Source organism: Loxodonta africana, chromosome 7 (genome assembly GCF_030014295.1).
Source record: "Loxodonta africana isolate mLoxAfr1 chromosome 7, mLoxAfr1.hap2, whole genome shotgun sequence".
Taxonomy (NCBI): domain Eukaryota; kingdom Metazoa; phylum Chordata; class Mammalia; order Proboscidea; family Elephantidae; genus Loxodonta; species Loxodonta africana.
The window spans coordinates 29,989,679-30,016,113 of record NC_087348.1 but is presented as its reverse complement, the minus strand read 5'-3'; the positions used below and the strand labels follow the sequence as shown (position 1 = coordinate 30,016,113).

The following is a 26,435-nucleotide window of genomic DNA, read 5'->3' as shown; positions in this document are numbered from 1 at the left end:
TATGCTGAGCAAATAATCTGAGAATTTGGACTATTAGAAGTAAAATGCAGCATCAGGATTGGAGGAAGATTCATTAACAACCTACATTATGCAGATGACACAGCCTTACTTGCTGAAAGTGAAGAGAACCTTAAGCACTTAGCGATGAAAATGAAAAACCACAGCCTTCAGTTGGATTGCACTTCAACATAAAGAAAACAAAAATTCTCACAGCTGGACCAATAAGCAATGTCATGATAAACGGAGAAAAGATTGAAGTTGTCAAAGATTTCATTTTACTTGGATTCACAATCAACACTCAAGAAGAAATCAAAAGATGTGTTGCATTGGGCAAATCTGCTGCCAAAGACCTCTTTAAAGTATTAAGAAGCAAAGATGTTGCCTCGAAGACTAAGGTGCACCTACGCAAGCCATCGTGTTTTCAATCGCCTCATGTGCATGCAAAATGTGGACGACGAATTAGGAAGATAGAAGAATTGACATCTTTGATCTCTGCTGTTAGCAAGAAATATTGAATATACCATGAATTGCCAAAAGAATGAGCAAATCTGTCTTGGAAAGGTACAACCAGAATTCTCCTTAGAAGCAAGGATGGTGAGGCTAAGTTTCACAAATTTTAAACATATTATCAGAAGGGATCAGTCCCTGGAGAAAGATACCAGTCTTGGTAAAATAGTGGGTTAGTGTTTGTTGCACATAATGTTGCTATAAGTCTTGATGGCATCTAACAACAACAACAAGCAGAAGACAGATCTGTGGAAATACCACCACCATGTAAAACAGGGGGTTGCAGATGTCCTCATAACCATCCTAGGCCATTATGACCAGGACGAATGGTCTTTGACTGATGCACTTATTACATGTTATCAAGAGGGATCAGTCCCAGAAGGACATCATGCTTAGTAGAGGGCCAGTGAAAAAGAGGAAGACCCTCAACCAGATGGATTGACACAGCTACTGCAAAAATAGCTTCAAGCATAACATCAATTGTGAGAATGGTGCACAACCAGGGAGTGTTTCATTCTGTTGCACATACGGTTGCTATGAGTGGGATCTGACTCGATGGCACCTAACGACAGTGACAACATTCTAGATAAGTTTGCTTTATTTTTTCCATATCCCAATCAATATTTATAAGAAGAAAAAAATACAATAATTTTAAAAAGATTATATACATATATGTGTACGTATATATATATATATAAATCAGAATCATTATATGTGTATGTATATATATGTATATATGCCCATGCCCACCTGCACATATACACCTGTATCAGTAAGAGCATGTCAGAAGGAAATTGATGGCCCAGTTTTCCTGTATGTGTTAAAATAGCCTAGGTTGAGGGTTGATTATGGCTTTTATTTCAAAATTTTCAAGAAGAATAGAAAGACACTAATAAACTGAGACAAAAAATTTCGTCTTTGTCGTATCTTCTTCATATGGAGGCATGGGACATGACTCCTGATTTTTTTCATTTTTAGTGCTAAAAATATACTTTATTGAAAAACAGATTTCTCCAAAACACTTTTTTCATTGCTTCTTTTACATCTTTGTTCCTCAAACTGTAGATAATGGGATTCAGCATGGGAATCACAACAGTGTAAAATGTTGACATTATCATGTCATGATCCAAAGCAAAGCTAGAACTTGGTCTGACATACGTGCAGAGGATTGTTCCATGGTAAATTGACACTCCAGTTAGGTGAGAGCCACAAGTGGAAAATACTGTTCGTCTCCCTTCAGCAGAACGCATTCTCAGACTGACCAACAAAATGAAACCATAGAGATCAGGACAATCAGGATGGAGAATATCTCAACAGAACCCACAAAGTAGATGAGTAGAAGCTGGTTGATATGAGTGTCAGAACAGGAGATAGCAAGGAGTGGAGGGATTTCACAAAAGACATGTCTGATTTCATTGGATGCACAGAAGGAGAGGCTAAAAGTTGCTACTGTGTGTAAAGTAGCATGTGAAATCCCACCAACATATGAAGCAGCGATGAGTGGCACAAAGACTCTGTGTGACATGTTTACTTAATACAGAAGTGGGTTGTAGATTGCTACATAGTGATCATACGCCATTGCTGCCAAGAGAAAGCTTTCTGTGGTCCCAAAAGTAATACCAAGAAACATTTGTGTTGCACATCCAAGGAATGAAATGGCTTTATTCTCTGACATAAAATCTACTAACATATTTGGGGTTATCACTGAGGAATAGCTGGCATCCAAGAAAGATAAAACAGCCAGAAAATAGTACATGGGGTTGTGGAGCCTGGAATCCCCAATGACCAATACAACCAATCCTAAATTTCCCATCAAAGTAAAGAGGTAGATTGCTAGAAAGAGAAAAAATAAGATGGCCTGAACTTCATGATTGTCTGTGAAGCCCTTCAGTACAAATGTGCTGACTTCTGTGTCATTTTTCATGCTGACACCTTGTGAGAGAAACCTGAAAATATTCATGTAATCACAATTTGTATTTCTAAGACAGGGTTGCACAATATTGTGACTCAAGGGAATGTTAAGTCCATGCTTATATTGTTTTTTCAGAAATGCATGATTTCTCAGCAGCGATGCCTAAGACAATGGCAAGACAATGAATAAAGAGTCAGTACCACTCTCTGCAGAATCAAATGGAAGAAGACATTTAGTTATTTGTTAAAATCATGACATTCCCAAATTAATTGGGATCACTGGTTTATTAATTAAATTCTGTTATTTATTAAAAGACATTTTTAAAATCGTGTCATTTTCTAAATAAATGGGTTAACTAGGTTATTTATTAAAGACAGTTATTTATTCAAAGAAATTTCCTTCTCACATCAAACACCTGAGATAGTGTGTCAATAGACAGAGCATTAGAGTAGAACCTTTTATCTCTTTCAGTAATTGTGTAAAAGTATTTGGTACAATCTTCTCACCTGTAAAATGAAGATATTAATGTTATCTCCCAAGACGGGGATAAACATTGAAAGAGAAAAATAACTTAATGAAATTTAATCTTTAAGATAAAATATAAAATGTTTTGAATCGAGTTGGTACTATAGAGTAGCACTAACTGGTATTGAAATATTTAATGAGCTACTCTCTGAATATTCTCCAGTTCTATTAGTTGTTCTTGGGTTGTGCAGAACAGACTTTGTCAAGATGCTTTTTAGGGAAAGATTCCCTATAACCGAATTAAAAAAGTGTATGACAGTTTATGTTTCATTCAAACATCTTCCTTAATTTCAATATATTGTGTTGCCTTTTTTTGGCTACATATTTGACTATTTATATTTTAGACAATCTATATATTTTTCTTCTACTTCCTCAAGTATTTCTGGTGAAAATGTAAGAAATTACTGGAAAATTAAAAAAAAAAAGAGAAAAGAAATCATGACATTCATGGTTTCAAAGTATTTTCCTATGAGGGAATTTCTTTGAAGCTTTTATAATTGTTTATGTGATGATTGTGGACTCAATGAAATAACAGCTAAGCCAGCTAAGTAACTATTATGTAGGTATTAAAGTAGTTCATAAAAAATATTTTCAAAGATCATTCATGTAGATATAAGACAGTATTTAAGATTAAAAAGAAAAGTGATGAATTGTGGAAAGAATAAATTAACTAGTTTCTGAAAGGTCCCAAGGCTAAACAAATAAGAAGCCAAGGAGTTACCTGGTAGGAGGACATATATTATAAAGCTATTTTATTGCAATTTTTATTTTTACATATTCTCTCCACACTTCATCTTACGTTACTGTATTTACTGATCAGGAATTTTGACTCAGTCTCCTGGGTACATAATCTGCTACAAATAATAATAATCTGTAAAGTGTTTAAATTAATAATCTAAATCAAGCTCCAGTTTTAGCACATTGATAATGATCTCTAAGTAAAAGATAGAACCATTTAGATTAGAGTGATTAAAGGAGAAAAAATACCAGTATCTACAGTATTATTGGAAAAATAATGTCAGAATTTTCTTGAAAAAGTGTCAGTATTTAGAGATACTTCATTAAGAATTTTATAAAGAATAAAGTCAGGGGAAAAAATACTGAAATAATCTGACAGAGAAGATAATATATTTTAGATTGAATTATCTTTACTGAAAATAAAAATTTAAGGCAAAAAACGAACTAGAAGTCTTAAGCCATTTATTTTAAATATCTTAATATTTTTGAATGACTATAGCACCAAAAATGTTTATAAATACATCATTTTATTAAAAAACTGTTTCACTGACCTAGAAATTCCTAAAAAGATTTCTTTGAGAAATGTCATTGCCCACATAGAAAAGGATATTGAGACAAAAATATGTAAATAAGATAAAAATAGTCAATAAAAATCAAATACGAACACTGATGAATGATGAATGAAATCAATCCATTATATTTTTTAAAATGTTGTTAGGAGTCTAAGGAAAAAGGTGATTTCTAATACAACCCTTGACATCACTTCAACACTGTGCCTGAATTCACAATGGTACAAGGTGAATAACATAGGATTTAGAATCTGAAAATACACGCTCATCACTCAGTTCTCTGATTAGAAGCTGTGTGTGATGTTAGATTTTCTCTCTAAAGCTTACTCCTCTTTAAATTTGTGAAAAAGTTTAATGACCAAGCTTGAATGACAAAATTTTTATATGTGTACACAAACACACACACACACAAACACATGAAGAACAATTTCCTTTAAATATTTCAATTTTTGGTTATAAATGAAACATAAATATAATTGAAATTTTGTCTTCAGTTGTATTTATTTTAAAAATTAAATTTGGGTCACAAAATTCACATTTTAATAAAAACATTGACAAGTGTATGTACCTAGGGATTTAAGTACATGTAATATCAATTTTTGTTTTGTTTTTTAATATCAATATGCACTCAAATATTATTTTGTCAGGATCAAACCAAATGAATCATATTATGATTGAAAAGAGCTCTAAAGGGAGATTTAGTCATGTTCTTCTGCCTTTTCATATCAAAAAAGGTACAATTTTTATTAGCAAAGTTTCAGAAATATGAAATAAGCTTATTCTTTTTTTTTTTTTTAGAGAGTAGGAATTTTGTGAATTGTGTGGTCCACTGGTAAGAATAAAATTGACACAGATTACAACAACTAGATTCGTCACATAACAGTGGGGCAGTTCTACTCCGTCCTATAGGGTCGCTATGAGTCGGAATCGACTTGAGGCCACTGGGTTTCTGGGTTATAATGAAAAAGGTAAGAAAAAAGAAGAAATATTAAGCGCTTGAGTTAAACTTCTCTAGAAACTAGCTTTTCTGCTATATGTCAAAAGAAAAATTACACTGAGTATGACTAAGTCTATGTTAGTACATTTCAAAAGGAGTTAAAGTGGTAAAGAAAAAGTGATTATGATTTTTGAAGAGTTAAATAGGCTCGATTTTAAGAAATGAATGTAAAGTCACTTCCATAAATATCATTTTAAGAGAAAGAAGATAATTCTACATATCTTAGGGCCAACATTGAAGCACTTATAATGCAAAGGAGAGAAATCATAACAGCTATATTTGTTGGCACTTGATGTGAGAATGGAATTTTCTGCATATTACTTTATAATGTGTTTACAGCAATCCTCACAACTAATAAGTCCCAGAACCAAGATTCAATCCCAGCTCTCCCTGATCCCAAAGCGTATGTGCTTTCCAACTTTCGAGACTGCCTCTTGGAACTCTGGTGGGGAAGTGCTTAAAGATCTTAACCGAAAGGACAGCAATTTAAATCTACCAGCTGCTCTTTAGAAATCCTATGGGGCAATTCCACTCTGTCCTACAGGGTCGCTATGAGTCTGAATCTACTCAACGGCAATGGATTTGGTTTTGGTTTTATACTGCCTCCTATTACACTGTGTCTTAATTCTGCAACAGCCCCTTCCCCCATGATAAATAAAACCAAACACCATTCTTGCAGTGTTTGGGTATCTTTTAGGTCATCAATACCAGAGAAATGTTATGAAGGAAGTAATAATCGGAAGTGACTTCTAGATTTAAGAGCTAGCAAAATAAAGTCAATTATTTATTTCCCCCTCACTATTTATATCCAAATATAAGCCTGCAGACAGTCAAAAAATTCAAATATTCCTGCTTTCTATTGACATATTAAATTTGGACTTTTCTTCTCATTGTTCTTATTTGAACTGGGCTATTTTCTTCCAACAGGAAAATTAAAGCATACATTCAATTGGGAGTCTCTTATTTACCTCTATAAGCTTATAGTTCATATTTTCTCTGTTTTTTTCTAGGAAGTATGGATTTTAAATTATTGGGTAGAAATTTGAATAAATCAGATTTTGACAGATACATAGTAATCACCAATGCAATAGGGAAGAAATAAAGTTTTAAAAACTGGGGACTTCACACCATATTCTACCTTGATATTCTATCTCCTAAATATTCTGCAAATGATCTGATATTTCCTCTTACCTGTAGAATAGCAAATGCAGGTTTAGCTACACCAGGAAAATGCTTTATTTATGTTTTTTATATCCACTTGCTTGGCTGTTAATGAAGCCCATAGGAGGTGCTTAGAGGGGAATATTCCCCAATTGTCTTCTGGTTCAAAATAGCAACATAATGATTTCCTCAATGATAATGAAGTAAATTGTACTTGAATAACATACCAAATCTTGACATTTGTTGACTGAATACAGTTCTTGGAGTCTGATTTAAAATGACCCCTTAGGGAAAAAATATGCTTTAACTTGAGATAATAAATTGTAAGATAGCACTTAGCTTCTCTGAGACCCAGTGTCCTCATACTGGCAATATAACCCATTTTATATTGCAAAAAAGAACACGTATGGTAAAATACAGGAAGAGGAAGTGTGATATATCAATTCCAGAATATAGCACAAGGGTTAATAGGTATCCATATTCATGATATTTCTATGTTGCTAAAATTAAAATGTGTTTGAAGTAAATAAGGGATATGTTTTGAGTTTATTAAAAGTCATATATCATTCTAGTGATAAGAAACACAAAAATATTCTAGCTATATAGAGAAAAGGACAAAATATAATGTTGAATAATCATGAGAGAGGATCAAACAATGGGAAAAATAATTACAATAGAAAATACCACAGCAAGAAAGAACTGATTGTAGCCGTATTGTTTATTCTGTGACCAAGAAGTAATATTTTAAACATCTCAGTCTTAGCATCAAAATATCTTACTTAGCTAATTCATAAGGGTTTAATTTGCATACAAACTCTCATGAGCCCAGGTCTTAAATCAATAATATCTACGATTGGGTAAACATTAATAACCACTACTATTCAGTAAAAAATTCTATTAAATCTTTGAAATATATCTGTATTAGAAAGCGTGCTATTTTCATTCATTAAGAATTTGACCATTATTGCTCAAACTGCTTTTATGATTAGAATAACTTTTTAAGAAATTGTTAATACAGTTGTTTTGCTACCTAGGAATATGCAATTGTGTGAGATGAGGCTCCTCAAGCCTATCTAGACGTTAAGGGACAAGAACGTCTCTATCATGATAGATAGAAATTACAAGACCCTCCAATTCCTTGATTTTGCTTTTGAATGAAAATAATGCTGAATCGTGTTTACTGCTTTCTCCCTCTTTTTAAGTTATTGATGCAGTAGAAAAGTCCTTAAAACTGGAGAGAATTGGGATACATGTATAATAATGACATACATGATCATAGTCTTTCAGAACCAAATGAATATCTCAGAGAATCTTTAGTGAACATAACAGGGACTTTCAATCAGATGGGTTGTATAATGATAATTATGATTCTTCTGAGTCAGGAAAAGTTTATTGACTTTCCTTATTCTCAGGCTTTTGGAGAAATTCAATGTGTTCTCCACCCAAGATTTACTCATTCGCCATGCTGTCTGACCAGGATAGCCCTGCCTTGGTAGAGCTGGGTGAGAGACTTCTAGCCTCTCCTGCAGTGCAAACTGTGGGCTCCTGTGGCAGCTGTTTGAAGCCTTTCCCAGCGTTCACACCTTTGCCCAGATGGTGACTTGCTGCATGACTGCCATGTATCTCCTATCCTGCCTGAATGCATCCATGCTTTTGCTATGGCTGCTCAGGCACAAGATGCCGTGGCACCACGTCAGCACACAGAGAAGAATTACCTGGATGTTTGGAGGCCTTAATGCCCAATGGGGTGAACTTTGAGCAAAGAAGACTGGAGATTAGAGAGATATTATTTTTCATATCTTACTTCATTTAAAATGCTTGCTTGACAGATATGCCTAGATGGTGAAATGACTTGATTCACAATTTCTCAATAGAAGTGTAACAAATGATATGTGAGTGTATCTTTATCTAGGTACACACTTTCTGCAATCTTTGAGTCGAATACATTTTTGTTCATCCTTAATTCAAAGAGGTCTCTGTGGATAGTTTGTATAGAACAAATTTCATGGCTAAATCATGTAAACTAGGTATAAATTGTGTGCATTTTAATAAGACTATGGTACTGTTGTCTAATAAATGAGACAGGTACAAGGTTTTACGTTGTCTAATTTGGCAGTGGGTGGGTAATTCACAAAATATTCCAATGTGATGTGGGAGAAAATTTCATGAACACTCAAAGATTTCAAAACCCTAATTCCCAGAAACTGGGAATATATTATGTATATGGCAAAAGGGACTTTTCTGATATGCTGTGTTCAAGGCTCATCCAGGTAGTCCAATGTAATCAGAAGAGCTCTCAGAAGGCTAAAAGGCATGAAGGAGAATTCAAGAAGGAGATGGAATCAGAGGTGAAAGTGATACAGTAGATGACTGTAGGAGACTGCTAGCCAGGGAATATTTGTAGCCTCTAGAGGCTGAAAATGGCAAGAAACATTCTCCTCTAGGGTATCCAGAAGGAATACAATTAGCTGACGTTTTGCTTTTAGTGAAATGAGACTCATTTTGGACTTCTGATTGCCACAACTGTGAGATAATACATTTGCATTGTTTCCGTCATTAAATGTGTGATAATTTGTTACAACAATAGGAAGTGAACATAAGAGACAACATAATTATTTATAGAAAATACACATGTGTAAACCAAATTAAAAGGTTGAAAACACTACAGTTCTCATTTTGACCTTAATTAATTTAACAAAGTAGTTAGCATTGAACAAAACCGTATAGCATATAGCAATGTATTGCATTGGAAGGAGTCCCTGGGTGGTGCAAATGGTTGAACACTTGTCTGCTATCTGAAAGGCTGGTGATTAGAATGTACCCAGAGGTGCCTTAGAAGAAAGACTTAGTGACCTACTTCTTAGAGGTCATGGAAAATCCATTGAGGAAGTTCTACTTTGACACATCTGGGATCACGATGAGTCGAAATTCACTTGATGACAACTTGTTTGTTTGTTTATTTATTTATTTAGTTACCCATTCATTTATTTTTATTTGCATTCGAAATGTCGTAATGTCAGTTTACTCTTTTGCTCCAACTTTATTATTCTAGCCAGACCCAAAGAGAATAGTTTTCTACTGGGAAACAAAACTCTTTAATTGCAAGCTGGTAGAGTCAAACATACCCATAATAATATAAAACAAACACATCAGCAAGTAACATAAAAAACTTAAAGACTATTGGGATCAAATATAGCTGATTTTGTCTCTCGAGACCAGAAATATCCATCACAAATTTTTATTTGTGTCTATTTGTTACTGAACTCGGAAAGGTGGGTCTTTGCCTGGTGTACTCAGACTTGCCAAAGATCTGGACACTGGTCTTTGAGAAAGAGAAAGTAACTTTATTGTAATGCACAGAGCAAGGAACTGGGGGAAGTGCCTTAGAACTGACTCCCTGAGCTATGGGGAAGCAGGGCTTATATGTGATTTGGGCAGCAAGATGGCAGCCAAGCAGGCATAATGGGGACGGAGAATTCTATAAGATGACCAGGAAATAGGAGATGACGTGGTTCTTGTCAGACCTCTGGCCTTGGAATAAGGTCTGGGGGATCATTTTCCTTCTGATTCATTCCACCTGTTGCTGTGTTCATTCTCTGTTGAGGTCAATTAATGGTCACATCTGGCCTTTCTGCACATGTGGGGTGGGCCAAATCTGGCTTGGCCTGGTTTAAGGACTAAGAGAAATTTACCGGCATTCTTAGGCTCAGGTTTCTCCTTAAGCTGTTCTGCTTATTCATGACCAAAATTGGGAACTGATTCACGTATTTGAGTCGCACAGTTCCTGGTTTTGAATTATGTCTGACCTTCCTGAAAATGTCATATTAATTTATTTCCAGACACTGCCTGTACCTCACATGCCATACCCACTTGGCCTCACTCCATCACATCTTAGTAGGATTGTACATATATAGGTATAACACCAATGAGTGTTATATTTTTTTTGTGTGTGTGATGGGTTTCTGAGAATTGTTATCTTTTAAGACATGACATTTTTCGTCTAATAGTATTTTCATCCACAAACACACTAAATAAAATGTGCTAAGAAGTTTTGTTTAATGTTATGTTTTATTACAAAGATAATAAACTCTACACAACTGTTTTCAGTATGAGAATATCCTCTGGAGAACTTTTAGTTTTATGTCATGATTAGCTCAACATGAATTTTTGCTTTGTGTACATGTGTTGAGAGAGAGGAAGAAAAAGGTAGAATGGCTATATGCTTATTTCAGTCCGCTGTGGCACTTGTCCTCTTTCAAAGCACTCTAGGCTTGGTGTTTATTCCCCCGCATGTTTAGTTTTCTGGATTATAAATTTGTTTTAAGTGCAAGACAACACTGGGTTAAAAAAAAGAAAAGCAATAGATGGAGAAAATGGTGCAAAAGGTTATGAATGGAGAATATGGTATAAAAAAACAAGAAAAAATAAAATTATAATAAAAATGTCTAGTCATTGGATAACAGGTGGGTGTACCAAGGAGAGTGATCTGACTTTCTATCATCTTACAAGCAATGCTTCTCATATATCTCCACCACCCATTATCAGGCTTTCTCTTCCCTGTTTAGAGACTATGATGTTGTTGTTAGTTGATGTCAAGTCTATTCTAACTCTTGACAACCTCATGTGTACAGAGTAGAACTGTTCTATATGGTTTTAATGGCTGTAATCTTAAAGGAAAAACACCAGCAGGCCTTTTCTTCATTGGTACCATGGGGGGGCGGGGCGGTGCTCAATGCACCAAACTGTAGATTAGCACAAGCTATTTGCACCACCTAATACCTTATTTAGAGTGTAAGAAACAAATATTTTAATAACTTGTATTCTATTTATAATACACATTTATTTACTTTCAAATTGTTTTTTGTTAAAAATGTAAATTTGTTTTCATTGTATAATTGAAGCATTTTTCTATATAGGAATAGTATTTTGTATTGGGATAAAATGTATCAATATTTTATCCACTAAAATAATAGTTTTTTTTTTTTAACCATTTAATACCCTTCATTTAACAGCAGGTTTTTCAGGAGCAAATTAAGACTCTTAAAAGAAGAGAGTTGTAGTTATATATTTACATTAGTTTGAGCAATTGGCATGGGTTATTCAGGAAGGTCTTCAGACCATCCTTCACGTCTTTGTTCCTTAAGCTGTAAACGAAAGGGTTTCAGTATTTAATCAGTAGGATGTAAAAGACTGAGACCATTTTATCAGAATCTAATGAGTGGTTGGTCCTGGGTTGCAAATACATGAAAAGGAGGTTCCATAGAACACAGTGACTGTCATGTGAGAAGCACAGGTTGAAAAAACTTATTGTCTCTGCTTTGAGGACTGTATCCTCAAAATGGCAAGGATAATGTTAAAGTAGGATATTAGAACAATGATCATGGAGAAAAACAAACTGATCCCTGAAAATGTAAATGCTACTATTTCTGGAATGTAAGTATCAGGACAGGACAAGGCTAACAAAGTGACATTCTCATAGTAAAAATGGTTGATTATATTGGAAGAACAGTATGATACAGAAAACACACAGGAACAGTCAGTGCTGTGGTCAGACTGTAAAGGTATATGAGAGATACTAACAGAAGGCAGATTTGCCAAGATACTACCACCATATAGAGAAGGAGATTGCAAATGGCCACAAAAGAGTCATGGGTCATTAGGGCCAGCGTACAAATCTTGGCCACTATGAAAACTGAAAATCCACCAAGTTGAGCTGCACAAAAATAGTAACAGAAAGTTTTCTTCTTAAACAAGAAGCTGACCAGCATTTTAGGGGGAAAAGCCCACTGCCGTCGAAATGACAGTAGAATTGCCAAGATTGATGATAGGCAAGTGTCGGAGGAAAAAGCCCATGGGGGTTTGAAATAGGGAGTTGACACTGGTAAGGGCGATGATACACAGATTCCCAGCCTCAGTCAGCCCAAAGATCACCAGGAAGACATAGAAAAGGGGAGCTGAAGCTCAGGACAGCCTGAGGTTCCCATAAGAATGAACTCAGTCATGAAGTAGAGAAAATACACTTTCTGTAGTGTTCAAAAAAAAAAAGAGAGAATATATTTTCCAGTTTAGCTGTGTAAGCTGTGATTAAAATCTTTAGTCTTTAAAAACGTCCATTATTTGCTCTGGAATCTGTCTCACGGTTGTTCCAATGTAGAAAAACAAATTCCATTGTAGAAAAACAAGGCAATCAAGATTTTTGTTGTTGATTAAACCATGTTTCTCTCCGAGGTGACAAAAACAATGAGCGATACCATCAGCACCCGAGATAACTGAGCAAAACCCGGACCCATCCAGTGACCGAAACCAGGATGGCGTAAAGAGGCCTGCAAGACGTCAACAATAAGTCACTTCATCATTACTTCCCCCTCGAAGAAGAGTCAACATTCCTGGGAATTTCTAAACCCTGACCCTCTCCCTATAAAACCCTTTTGTAGCCCTCTTGCGGCAGGCAGAATCTGGGGAAAACTTTGCCCCCTCTGTCTCTTGAACAGTGTTCAATAAAGCCCTCTTGCTGCTTACTTCCTCCTGTCTCACTATTGCTTTGTGGCAGGCGGCTCGAATCCGCAATTTGCAGTTACGGTCACCCACGTGAGATTTCCTGGAGCCGTTAATTGTGTTGCTTTCGTCTTTAAATGGGAAAAACAGAAAGGGATTAATAGATGTTAAAATAAATTTTGTACTTTGAAGGTTATTCCTTGTCAAATATTTATTTAAAATCATTTTACTTTTGTTCACAAACACCTAGGATTTCCAGAACTTAATTGTTTTTCTCCCTGCTTTTTCACGAATTTCAGAAATACAAACTGAACAGAGAACAACCAAAGACTTAGGTCGGTTCTTTGGATTGTTTGCCTAAGCTATTTATTTATCCACTATTAAACACAGTTTAAGTATTAGATTTTACATATATAGTCATTTTCAAAAGTTACCATTGTGCTATCAATTAATATCTTATTCACTGCTTTAGATTGTGAATAAGAATCAAGTTTATGATTTTTTCTATACCATATCATCGTATCTCCCTGGCTTTTGTCCACAAGGGAGAAATTAGGGCACATGATTACTCCCATTCTTTGTACATGTAATTGCTAATAACACAAGTGTAAGAATGTGGCTAATGTAGGGTATAATTAACTAGAATTTCAGAAATGCTCAAGAAATTCTTCCACATTGACATTTGCACAGAGATAATATGGAATTCTCAATTTATCATTAATCTCTTTGTAGAAGATGAGGTTTATTGTCTTTGCATTTTGTGCTTCAAATGCTACATGGCAGTGTCACAACCATTTACAGCTGATATTTTTAGCAGTAACTCTACCTGGATTAACACTATCTGGTAAATATTTGCTTCCCTAAAAATATCAAATTCATCATATATAAAAAGCAGTATGCTAAATCTTCTCCATTCTCTTAGATAACCCACTCTGATCATTGATTTTATTTTTTTCACATCTTCTTTAAGAATGCTCAATCTCACTTATCAGTAGTTATTAAGACTGTTATTAATTTATTAAGACACTTAAGTCATTACACTGCTGTCACTGCCACTTAGCAATCAGTGGGAAAGGCTTGTAGTCACTTGGAAAAGAAGACAGAGAAGGAATCATTTCGGTTCTGAGTTTGATTTGAATTGATAGAGCTTTCAAGATACTTAGTCCTCACATCTAGACCTAGTAACAGGGAAAACATTCAGTTTAACCTACCTGTGCACAGAGATCTGCTGAGATCCACTCCTAAGTTTACTCCGTGAAGCATGCTGGAGAGTTTTACAAAGACCTGAGGTTCCTGAAGACCCTAACACTAACGTATGATTATTTCTAGGCCCCAGTCCCTGAACATGAGGACTAGACTTCCCAGATAAAGGTCTGATTCCCCAGGGAAAGAAAGACAAATTGAATGCTCCTTAAGCCAAGTTCCACACAAAATTCTACCCTAATGGGCAATTTTAATGTGAATATCGGGATAGAACTGAACACAAAACCTCCCTTCCAGTGTCAAGCTCTGGTGTAGTCACTGTGAAAACCAGATGATAGACACCAAATGCAAAATGGGAAGTTTGTATAGAGGCTAAATATCAGTTTTTATTAAAATCGTTGAAGTATAAATCATATCTGATATCATTTCCAGTTTTTACATTCAATTAATTTGAGTAAAAAATGCATTTTTTTCACATCAGACTGAAATTGTCTTTCAAAGAATGAATAAATATTGCAATGAAAGGTCATCACCAATTCTTTCTTACTTTCTCGGGGGCATTTCTAGCCTATAGTGTTCATAAGAGGTAGGGATATGTCTGATTATTTTACTTTTTTATTACCAGCTTCTAAAATAATACCCAGGATACAGTAGATGTTCAGAAGATATTTTTTATCCAACTCACTGACCGATGGAATGAATGAATGAAATATCCATCCTAAAATGTCAAATTAAACATCAGGATTTTTTTTTTCCTGATGCTGTAATCAATCTTTAATATTATTTTAACTTTGACAAAGAAACCGTGACAAGTCGTATCTCATTCTCTAAGACATTCATTACTGTAGTGCAGGATACAATTCTTCCTTCTTCATTTTGGTATTCCTAATATCTACAACCAGTTTCCATCCAGCCAATTTTGACTTATGTTGGCCCTACACGTGACAGATTTGGTCTGTGTTCTATATGGTTTTCAAAAGCTACAGAGTTTCAGTAGATTTTTCAAGGTGCTTCTCATTGGATTCAAACCACCAGCTTTTATCCTTATCCACCCAGAGTCTCCTTATTCAGAGGTAACCCTTATGCACAACTTTTATTGATATTCTTGTTGACATTAGTTAATATGTATTTATGTACCCATCAAAACATAATTTTGAAGATATCTTTAATTACTTTACATAATACTGAGCGTCTTATTCTGCAATTTTTTTTCATTCAGCTATATGCTTGTGGATTTATCCGCATTGATTTATTTAGCTATATCTTGTCCACTGATCTTGCTGCACATATAAAATTCATTAGAAGAAGAAAACAGGTTCTGCTCAAACAACTCCTGATTTATTTCTTAAGATTTATTAAAACTTTACTACCCAATTTTTATGTTTTATATTATACCACACTAAATGTTTTACTATTTTTTTTCATTTCCAAGTATATATTTATAAGAGAGAACAAAAATGTACAATATTCTGAGAAAAGATCATACACCTCTATGTCTTTGTGTGTATATATGTCCATCAGAACCATTATATGTGTGTACATATCTCTATATATACATATATATGCATAAACACACATGTATGTATCTCAGCATGAACACAGAAAGAAGCAAATTCATGGCATAGTTTTTCTGCACATATTTTAAAATAGCATACATTGAGAGTTGACTCATCTTTATTTCAAATGTTCAAGAAGAATAGAAAGACACTAATAAACTAAAACAAAAATTTCATGTTTGTCATATCTTCTTCATATTGAGACATACATCTGGACTCTGGATTCTTTTTTAATTTTTATTGTTAAAAATATGCTTCATTGTATGTTTCACTTAACACATTTTTTATTGTTTCTGTTACATCTTTGTTCCTCAAACTGCAGGTAATGGCATTCAGCATGGTTGTCACAACAGTGCCAAATACTGACACTATCATGGCATGACCAAAGTGTAGCTGGAACTTGGTCTCACATACATGAAGAGGATTGTTCATGGTAAACTGACACTCCATTTAGGTGAGAGTCACAAATGGAAAACACTTTTCTCCTCCCATTGGCTGAAGGAATTTTCAGAATGGCCAACAAAATGAAACCATAGGATATCAGGACAATCAGGGTGGTGAATATCTCTAGAGAACCCACAAAGTAGAAGAGTAGAAGGTGGTTGATGTGAGTGTCAGAACACAACATAGCAAAGCATAGAGGGATATTACCCAAGGTATGTCTAGTTTCATTGATTGCACAGGAGGGGTTATAAGTTCCTACTGTGCATAAAGTAGCAGAGCAAAATACCACCAACACAGAAAGCAATGAAGAGTGGAAAATAGAGCCTGAGAGACATCTTAATTGATAATATAATTGGCACTACAGTTGAAGTTGAAATAGATGTGTTTTACATATAATATAAAAATCGTTATCTGTTTGATGAAGAACTTAATATCAAAACAAAATATTTAAACTTTAAAGAGTGTAGGTATCAATATCTTATTCTCAGGGTCTTGGAGGGATTCATTATATGCTCCACCCAAGATTTATACACTCGCCATGCTGTCTGACCAGGCAGGCCTACCTTATGAAACTGATTGAGAGTCTAGCCTCTCCTGCAGTACAGACTGTGGGCTCCTTTGGCAGTTGTTTGAAGCCTTTCCTAACTTTCACACCTTTGCCCAGATAGTGACTTGCTTCATGACTGCCATGTATCCCATGTCTCACCTGATCCTCTCCATGGTTTTACTATGCCTGCTCAGGCACAAGATCCCATGAAACTGCCTTGGCACCCAGATAGGTGAATCCTGGAAGTTTGGAGGTATTAATGCCCCACGGGGTGAACTTTGACCATAGAAGACTGGAGTTGAGAGATAAATTGTTTTTCATATCTTACTTCGTTAAAAAAGTGTACTTGACCAATATGCTTGGTTGGTTAACTGACTTGATGCAGAATTTCTCAATAGACGTGTAACAAATGATATGTGAGTGTGTGTTTATCTGGGTACACACTTTCTGCAATCTTTGAGCCAAATTTTTTGTTGTTATTGTTCATTCTTAATTCAAGGAGATCTTTGTGTATAGTGTGTATAGAACAAATTTTGTAGCTAAATAATGTAAAACAGGTATATATTGTGTACATTTTAGTGGTATTATTTTACTGAGCTCTAGTAAATGAGATAGGTGCAAGATTTTACATTGTCTAATTTCACAAAACATTTCAATGTGATGTAGAAGACAGTTTGATGAACCCTCAAAGATACCCAAATCCTAATTCCCAGAAACTGTGAATATATTACTTACTTGACAAAAGGGACTTTGCTGATATAATGTGTTCAAGGATTGTCCAGGTGGGCCCAATCTAATCTCAAGAGTTCTTAGAAGACCAAAGTTATGCAGGAGAATCCAAGAAGGAGGTGGAAGCAGAAGTGAGAGGGATAGGATTGATACACGGAAGAGGCCACTATCCAAGTAATATTTGTAGCCTCTAGAAGGTGAAAAAGGCAGGAAACATTCTCCTCTAGGGCATCCTGAAGGAATACAATTAGCTAACACCTTGATTTTAGTGCAATTAGACTCATTATGGACTTCTTACTGTCAAAACTGAGATAATACATTTGTGTTGCTTTTAGACAATAAATTTGTTATAGCAAGCAATAGGAAAGCAATATAAAAAATAGCATAATTATTTTTAGGAAATACATATATGTGAACCAAATTAAAACGTAGAAAAACACTAAACTCGTTTTGACCTTTATTCATTTAAAAAAAATGTTTACCAATCAACCAAACTGTATATGTATTCCGGTGTATTGCATTGGATAGAGGCCCTGGATTTTGTATATTGTTAAGTACTTGACTGCTAACTGAAAGTTCTGTGGTTTGAATCTACCCAGAAGTGCCTTAGAGGAAAGACTTGAGGATCTACTTCTGAAAGGTCATCGAAAACCTTCTGGGAAAGTTCTACTCTGACACACATGGGGTTGTGATGTGTAGGAATCACTCTAAGACAACTGTTTATTTATTTATTCATTCATTTATTACAAATAGCATTGGAAATGTTGCAAAGTGAGTTTAGCCTTTCGCCTCAGTTCTCTACATCTAGCCATACCCAAAGAAAATAGCTTTCTAATGGGAAACATACTTCTGTAATTGTAAGGTGCTGAAGCCAAACACACCCTGAATAAAGTAAAAACAAAAACACATTAACGATTAACATGAAAAGGATAAAAACTGACAGGATTAAATTATACCTGATTTTGTCTTTTGAGATTAGAAATGTCCATCACGTATTTTATCTTCCCTACCTTTAGCTATTCTGTTTATTTATGACCAAAGTTAACAATTGACTCATTCATGTGAGTCTCAGAGTTCTTGGTTGTGGCTTATATCTGACCTTCCTGCAAATGTCATATATTCATTTTATTTCTAGACACTGTCCTTACAGCACCTGCCACACCACTCTCATTCATGCCATTGCATGGTAGTAGCACTATACATACACAGCAATAACTCACATGACTATTAATGGTTTTCTGTTTCTTTTTTGCAGCAAGTATGGTTTTTTATCTTGAGGAATGTTACACTTAATACGAGATGATGTTTTTGGTCTAATAACACCTTCTCTCCACTAAATAGAAATATGAAAAGAAGTGATGTTTAATGTTGATAGTTTCATATTAAAGATAATAAACTCTACACAATGGATTTCAGTATGAGAATATCATGTGGAAAATATTTAATTATCTATCATAATTAGCTCAACATAATTTTTTTGCTTTGTACACATGTCTACGAGAGAGTGGGAAAAACGTAGAATGCTTTTACGTTTATTTCAATCTGTTATGGCACATGGCATATTTCAAAGCACTCTTGAGCTTAGTTTTTATGTTCCCCTACATGTTTACTTTCATGTGTTATAAATTTAAGTGTAAGACAACAATGGGTTCACAAAACATGTGATAGATGGAGAAAATAGTGCAAAAGGTTATTAGTGGAAAATATGGTATAAAAAAAAAAAACAGAAAATGTAAAATCTTTTGTCCTTGGGCAACAGGTGAGTGTATCAAGGAGGATGATCTGACTTTCTATCATCTTTCAAGCAATGACTCTCATATAGCTCCACCACCCATTATCAGGCCTTCTCTGCCTCATTTAGGGACTATGTTGTTGTTGTTAGTTGCCAGCAAGTCAATTTCAATTCAGGACCAACCCATGTGTTACAGAGTAGAAATTTTTCCAGTGTTTTCTTGGCTGTAATCTTAAAGAAAGAGAATCACAAGGACTTTCTTTCCTGGCACTGCTGAGTGAGTCTGATTCTCCAATCTTTGGGCTAGCAAGAACAATTTGCACCACCTAGATACCTTTTGTTTGTAGTTGTTTCTTCTTATTTGCAAACAAATATGGCACCTAGGTTGAAGACCCTCAAGGAGATGGATTGACACAGTGGCTGCAACAATGGGCTCAAACATAACAATGATCAGGAGGATGGCTCAGGACCAGGCAGTGTTTCCTTCTGTTGTACATAATGTCCCTATGAGTAGAAATGGACTTGATGACACCTAACAACAACAACAGACACCATATGTAGAGGGTATAAAACACAAACCTTTTAACAAGTTGCAATTTATTTATATGATGTATTTGTTTATTTTCAAATTGTTGTTTATAACATATGTAAGTTCATTTTCATTGTATAATTGGAAACTTTATCCCTCTAGGAAGATTGGTATTTTGAATTGGGAAAAAATGCCTTAGTATTTTTCACATGGAAATGAATAGATTTTTTTTTTTTTTTTTAACCATTTAAAATGTCTCTTCACTTAACAGCAGCTTTGTCAGGAGCAAATTAAGACTTTTAGAAGACGACAGTTGTAGGTATTTATTTACACTAGTTTGAGAGATTTGCATGGGTTATTAAGGAATCCCTTCAGTGCATCCTTCACTTCCTTGTTCCTTAGGCTGTAAATGAGGGGATTCAACATTGGTATCACTAGGGTGTAAAAGACTGAGGCCATTTTATCAGTATCTAATGAGTGGTTGGTTGTTGGTTGCATATACATGAAAAGGAGGGTCCCATAGAACACAGTGACGGCCATCAAGTGAGAAGCACAGGTGGAAAAAGCTTTCTGTCTGCCTTCTGAGGACTGTATCCTCAAAACGGTGAGGAAAATGTTGAAATAGGATATTAGAACAATGATCAAGGAGAAAAACAGGTCGATACCTGATAACATGAACACTGTTGTATCTGGAATGTAAGTATCAGAACAGGACAATGCTAGCAAAGGGACGTTATCACAATAAAAATGGTTGATTACATTGGAAGAACAGTATGACACAGAGAACACACAGGAAGAGGCAGTCAGTGCTGTGCTCAGGCTGTAGAGGTATGTGAGGGATACTAGAAGAAGGCAGATCTGCCGAGATACCACCACCATGTAGAGCAGGGGGTTGCAAATGGCCACATAGCGGTCATAGGCCATTGCCGCCAGTATGAAAATTTCAGCCACCACGAAAACTAAGAATCCACCTAGTTGAGCTGCACAACAGTAGTATGAGATGGTTTTCTTCTTAGCCAAGAAGTTGAGCAACATTTTAGGGGCAATGGTGGTAGAATTGCCAAGATTAGTGATAGCCAAGTGTCGAAGGAAAAAGTACATGGGGGTTTGAAGTCTGGAGTCAACACTGGTAAGGGTGATGGTGCCCAAGTTCCCTACCACAGTCAGCCCATAGATCACCAGGAAGACAAAGAAAAGGGGGACCTGGAGCTCAGGAAGGTCTGCGATTCCGTTGAGAATGAACTCAGTCACCCTTGTGAGATTCCCTGGAGCCATTTATTGTGTTGTTTTGTCTTTAAACAGGCAAGTTGGAAAGAGATTAATAAAAGGTAAAATTAATTTTACCATTAAAGGATAATTCCTTGTTACAGTTTCATTTAAAACCTGTTTATTTTCTTTCACACTTAGGAGTTTCAGATCTTAATTGTTTCTCTCCCACATTTTCAGAAATTTCCAAAATATAACATCATCAGAAAACAGCTGAGGTTGGTTCTTAAAATTGTTTCTGTAAACAATTTATGTATTCACTGTTGGATGTAATTTAAATATTGAATGATACATATATATTGTACATAAAATGAAACAAACAATAAAATCCAGCCAGTTGCCATCTAGTTGATTCCGACTCATAGGATCCTATAGGATAGAGCAGAACTGACCCATAAGGTTTCCAAGGAGTGCCGGGTGAATTTGAACTGCCAAACTTTTGGTTAGCAGCCATAGCTCTTAAACACTAAACCACCAGGGTTTTCTATATTGTACATTAAAAAAAAGAATCGAATTATATGTATATATATATACACACACATGTATGTTGTTCAGAGGGTTGCTATGATTCCAAACCAAATCAATGGCCCCTAACAACAGAATATAATTATATATATACATATATATGTGTCATTATATATATATATATATATATATATATATATATATATGCATGAATATTTTTCCAGTGATGTTGGATGAGATGTATATATTTTCTTTAGGATGGTTTTTCAAGTGATAAAAAAGAACTGTCTTTACAGAGTTGAAGTTGGTGAGCCAGAGTGACTTCCAGCTATCTTTCTGCTTAACTGCCACAGGCTTCCTCTCCAGCTCTCCCAGCTTCATCTCCTTGGGTGTTTTATGTATTTCAGTATCTCGTGGGAAACCCATCCAGAGCTGTAGCATTTTCCTTAACGATTTTGAGCACATCACTCTGCTTCCACTACGCACAGATAGACCTGCATCTCAATGCTCTTCCTTCTTTAGTTGCCAGAAGACTGAATCCCACTTTCTTAACCACATTTTCTTTCTTCTGCCCAAAACACCAAAACTCTCACTGGAATTGTTTTCTGGATTACTCTCTATTTTTACTTTGTATCAGACTTCGCTTCCTTTTCCAGTTTATCCTCCTTTTCCTTAAACTGTTTGAAACCTGTTTAGTCATTGTTGTTAGTTAAGTTTTATTACTTACAGATTTCATTTGTTAAAGTTCAGTCACGTTAGTTTACTTCTATAGAGAAATGGGTGGGATAGAATGCTAACTTTTATTTAGTGTTCATTATGTCCTTCTCGTTGCTGTTGGTAGTTGCCGTCTAGCAGATTCCGACTCATGGTGACCCCACGTGTGCAAAGCAGAACTATTTCATGGGGATATCAAGACTGTGACCTTTCTGAAGCCAGTCGCCAAGCCTGTCTCCCTTGGGTGGGTTTGAACCACCAACATTTCTCCTAGTATTCAAGTGCTTAACCTTTTGTGCCACCCGGGGACTCTCATTATGTGTCTAGAACTAAGCTAAATGTTTTGAAATAATTATGTCTCATTCTGTATTGGACCTTTAGGAGATGCATGTAAATATTTCCATGTCTGATGAGACAACTGAGGCTCCATGAAGTTAAGTTACTTACAGTCTACATAGATATTGACTGGATAAAGGTGTTACTGCAACTTTGCAATTTAGAGCCACCTGCCCCAAACACCCAATTCTAGAGACAAGGGTGAGGTGGGTAGTAAGAGCTTTATGAGCTATACTGGTATATAGACACAGAGGGGAATGATCTCCTCCAAAATCCTCTGTCTCCTGGAACTGTTGTCCAGCTGGAGTTTTATAGGGAAAGGAAGACATGGATTTTAGGAGCTTGTGGAATGTGCATTCTCTTTCTTCTATTTGGTTTTTCCCTGGTCTTATATCACACAGATTGATCTTCTCCTGCCATTATCCCAACAGCTCAGGGGGTGGCTGATGCCATCCTTCCTCTTTTTTGACAGGCTTAGATCAATATCACTTGTTTTCCACAGTCTTAGAGGAAACATCGGTTAACCCTTAACCATTTGGGGAGCTAACATCAGGATCTTACTTGGAGGCAGTGATGGGCTAGAGGAATTTAACAAGCTTAGATCAATATCACGTGTTTTCCACAGTCCTAGAGGAAACATTGGTTAACACTTAACCATTTGGGAAGTTAATACCAGGATCTTACATGAAGGCAGTGATGGGCTAGGGGAGGGAAAGAAGAGAAAGAAGAAAGAAGAAGGAAAAAAAATTGACTCAGGTACTGTTCAATATAAGTGCTCGACTGATAACTGAAAGCTTGAGTTCCAATATATGGTTGAGCAGCCTGTTTCAAAGGTATGGGCTGAACATTGGGTTAATTTATTTATTTATTTTTAATTTGGTTTGTTTGTTTTGCTCTTGCCCTTGTTGATATTGCTGTTTTATTCCACCAAACACTAGGTCTTTGCTTTTGCTCAAATATTTATATTTTGTGTAGTGCAAATTAACCGGTATAATGTACATATATAGGTTAGTAAGCACAAATCTTGGCACTTAATGATTTCAAAATAGATGTTCCTTGTAGTTATTATTATTAGTAGTAGCTTATTTTGAATGACATTAATATTTTTTTCCTCTTTTTTTTTTAATTTTAACATCAGTATCATATTGTACTTGGGCGGAGAGTCTTATAGTCGAAAAAGAAATAGCAATTAAATTATAATTTTGTAGATGCAAAATGGGCGGTTCTGATGGCACAGTGGTTAAGTGCTCCACTGCTAACTGAAAAGTTGGCAGTTCAAAGCCACTAGCTGCTCCATGGGAGATAGATGTGGCAGTCTCCTTCCCTACAGATTACAACCTTAGGAACCCTACGAGGTAGTTCTACTGTGTCCTTTAGGGTTGCCAGCAATCAGGATCGGCTCAACTGCAATGGGTTTGGTTTTTTGGTTTTGGTGTATGTAACACTCTGGGCCACCTGATATTCAGCTGTATCTTTCACAAAACAAAACAGGCTCCTCCACAAACATGACTCTCTCATTCTTTTTTTTTCCATTTAAAGGTACAACAAATATGTATCTGATAAGCTGATCCGATTGTTTTGCACCAACTATCCCATATCTCTTGTCTCCTACTATGAAACAAAAAAGAATGCTAACTTTTATAACAGGGTAAATTTACCACGTAAAAACTTATAGCAACACCCACTTTGATCAACATATTTCCTGTCAGATTGCTGTACATAATGCTACTCAGTGCATCGTTCACTACAAAATACAACAGATTTTACAAACATATTGTTCATTCAACAAGAGCAAGAATGTCAACAAGAACATCAATTACTTATTGTCTAATGTGTTTTAGTGCAATTAGCTTTGAGGAGGGAGAGTGTATGTATTTAATATCCTTATTATTAATTCCCTCCTCTACTAAATACAACTGATGGAAAAGTCAGAGTTCTTTGTTCAATGAGTACATGTCAGAAAAATGACGTTTCTGTAAAACTCCCCCCAATTTTCTCCTCCTTGTTTTTTCTACCCCTGCACCTTGTCTGATTGAACACTCACCCCTGAAAAGAGTTTAGTTTTTTTACCAATAATTTTGATTCTAAATCATTTTGTGAATACATAAATTTTATAGATCTACTCACATAATAATACACCAGTATATAAACTTTTGAAAAATATATACCTAATATTATTTTAATGTCCCATTTCATTTTCCAAAGTGTCATACTTTGGATAAGAAATGGCTTAAGGAAAAGATTAGGCCAAAGGACTAATGGGCCTACAACTAGCATAGCCCCCACCAGACTGAGTCTGGCACAACTAGCTGTTGCTCAGCTACCACCACCAGCTGCTCTGACAGGAATCACAACAGAGGGTCTCAGACAGAGTGAGAGAAAATGGAGAACAAAATTCAAACTCACAAAAAAAAAAAAAAAAAACTTACCGATAGAGACTAGAGAAACCCCAGGAGTATGGCCTCCGTACATAGTTTTAACTCAGTGCTGAAGTCACTTCTGAGGTTCACCCCTTCAGTTAAAATTTAGACAGGCCCATAAAACAAAATGAGACAAAATGGACACACCAGCCCAAGGGCAAGGACAAAAAGGCATGAGGGGATAGGAAAGTTGGTAATGGGGACCAAAGGTGGAGAAAGGGAGAGTGATGACCTGTTGTGGATTTGGCAACCAATGTCACAAAACAATATGTGTAATAATTGTTCAATGAGAAACAATTTGCCCTGCTAACTTGAGTCTAAACACAATATTAAAAAGAAAGAAATGATACTGCTAGCTAATTATTAAAGAGTTTTTGAGTTGATTTCAAGAGTATATTTCCATTTAACTTATTTGGAGGTGGAAACCCTGGTGGTGTGGTTAAGAGCTAGTGCTGCTAACCAAAAGGTCAGCAGTTTAAATCCACCAGGCACTTCTTGGAAACCATATGCGGCAGATCTACTCTGTCCTATCGGTTCGCTATGAGTCAGAATTGACTCGATGGCGACCTGTATTTGGAGGTATCTTGCACTAAGTACAAAAATTACTTCCAAATATGAGCTCTCAGTGGCCACCAGGACATAGAGACTAACTGTTGGCATCAAAGACTCTTTTCCTCCTAAGGTTTATCACCCTGGACAATGCAAAAATCAGGAAAGGGGACAAAATTTCAATTTTATTGACTTTAAATAATTTTGTAGCTCTTTCTCAGAAATGTAGACTCTTATGCTTCAGGACCACTTAAGAAGTTTCCTATCGAGTATAGAGCAAAAATTAAACCAAAACCATTTTCGTTGAATCAATTTTGACACACAGCGACCTTATAGGACAGGGTAGAACTGTCCCACAGGGTTTCCAAGGGTGTAATCTTTATGGAAGGAGACTGCCAGACCTTTCTCCTGCAGAGTGGTTGGTGGGTTCAAACTGCTGACTTTTCTGTTAGCAGTCAAGCCTTTAACGACTGTGTCACTTACCTGGTATACAGAGCCTTCTAAAACATCCATCAAATTCTGCCAGTTCTAGAGAAGAAAGCACTTCTCTTCATACTAAGGCAACATATGCTCCCTGCAAATGAGGATTCATTATTCTATATTTTTCTGGAGCTTGGATCCCCAAACTTAAAATATTTAGATAATACCTTTAAATTTTTTGCCATATTTTTATACGTATAGTAATATCATTTATTTTTTTCTTAAATTTCTTTAATTTGAACTGCTTTTATACAAAAAACATGTTTTAATAGGCAGTATTTCATTACTATTTATATAAAATTCCTACTTACTACTGTGTAAGATGTATAGACGCATGTAGGCTTAAACATTTATATATATACACACATATATGCGTGTGTGCATATACATATACACGTATATATATAAAAAATATAGATACATATTATATATATTTAATTTCAAGAAGTTATTGCTGTGTTAACAAATATCATATTCACATCTTTAGATTGTGAATAAGGAACAATCTATGCTTTTTCTCTCCAATATCATTGTGTCTCCATGGCTTTCAAACACAATGGA

The 26,435-nt window shown here is 35.5% G+C and overlaps 1 protein-coding gene and 1 pseudogene across 1 annotated transcript; both read right to left on the bottom strand.

The window, feature by feature from the left end:
• Positions 1–1,253: 1,253 nt before the first annotated feature.
• On the bottom strand, positions 1,254–2,856 carry LOC100668225 (olfactory receptor 5T9-like; annotated as a pseudogene).
• Positions 2,857–19,402: 16,546 nt separating this feature from the next.
• On the bottom strand, positions 19,403–21,417 carry LOC100676402 (olfactory receptor 8J2-like). The gene has a single exon (XM_064289121.1). It carries the CDS (start codon positions 20,917–20,919, stop codon positions 19,972–19,974), a length of 948 nt encoding a protein of 315 aa, XP_064145191.1. The 5' UTR covers positions 20,920–21,417; the 3' UTR covers positions 19,403–19,971.
• Between the last annotated feature and the right edge of the window lie 5,018 nt (positions 21,418–26,435).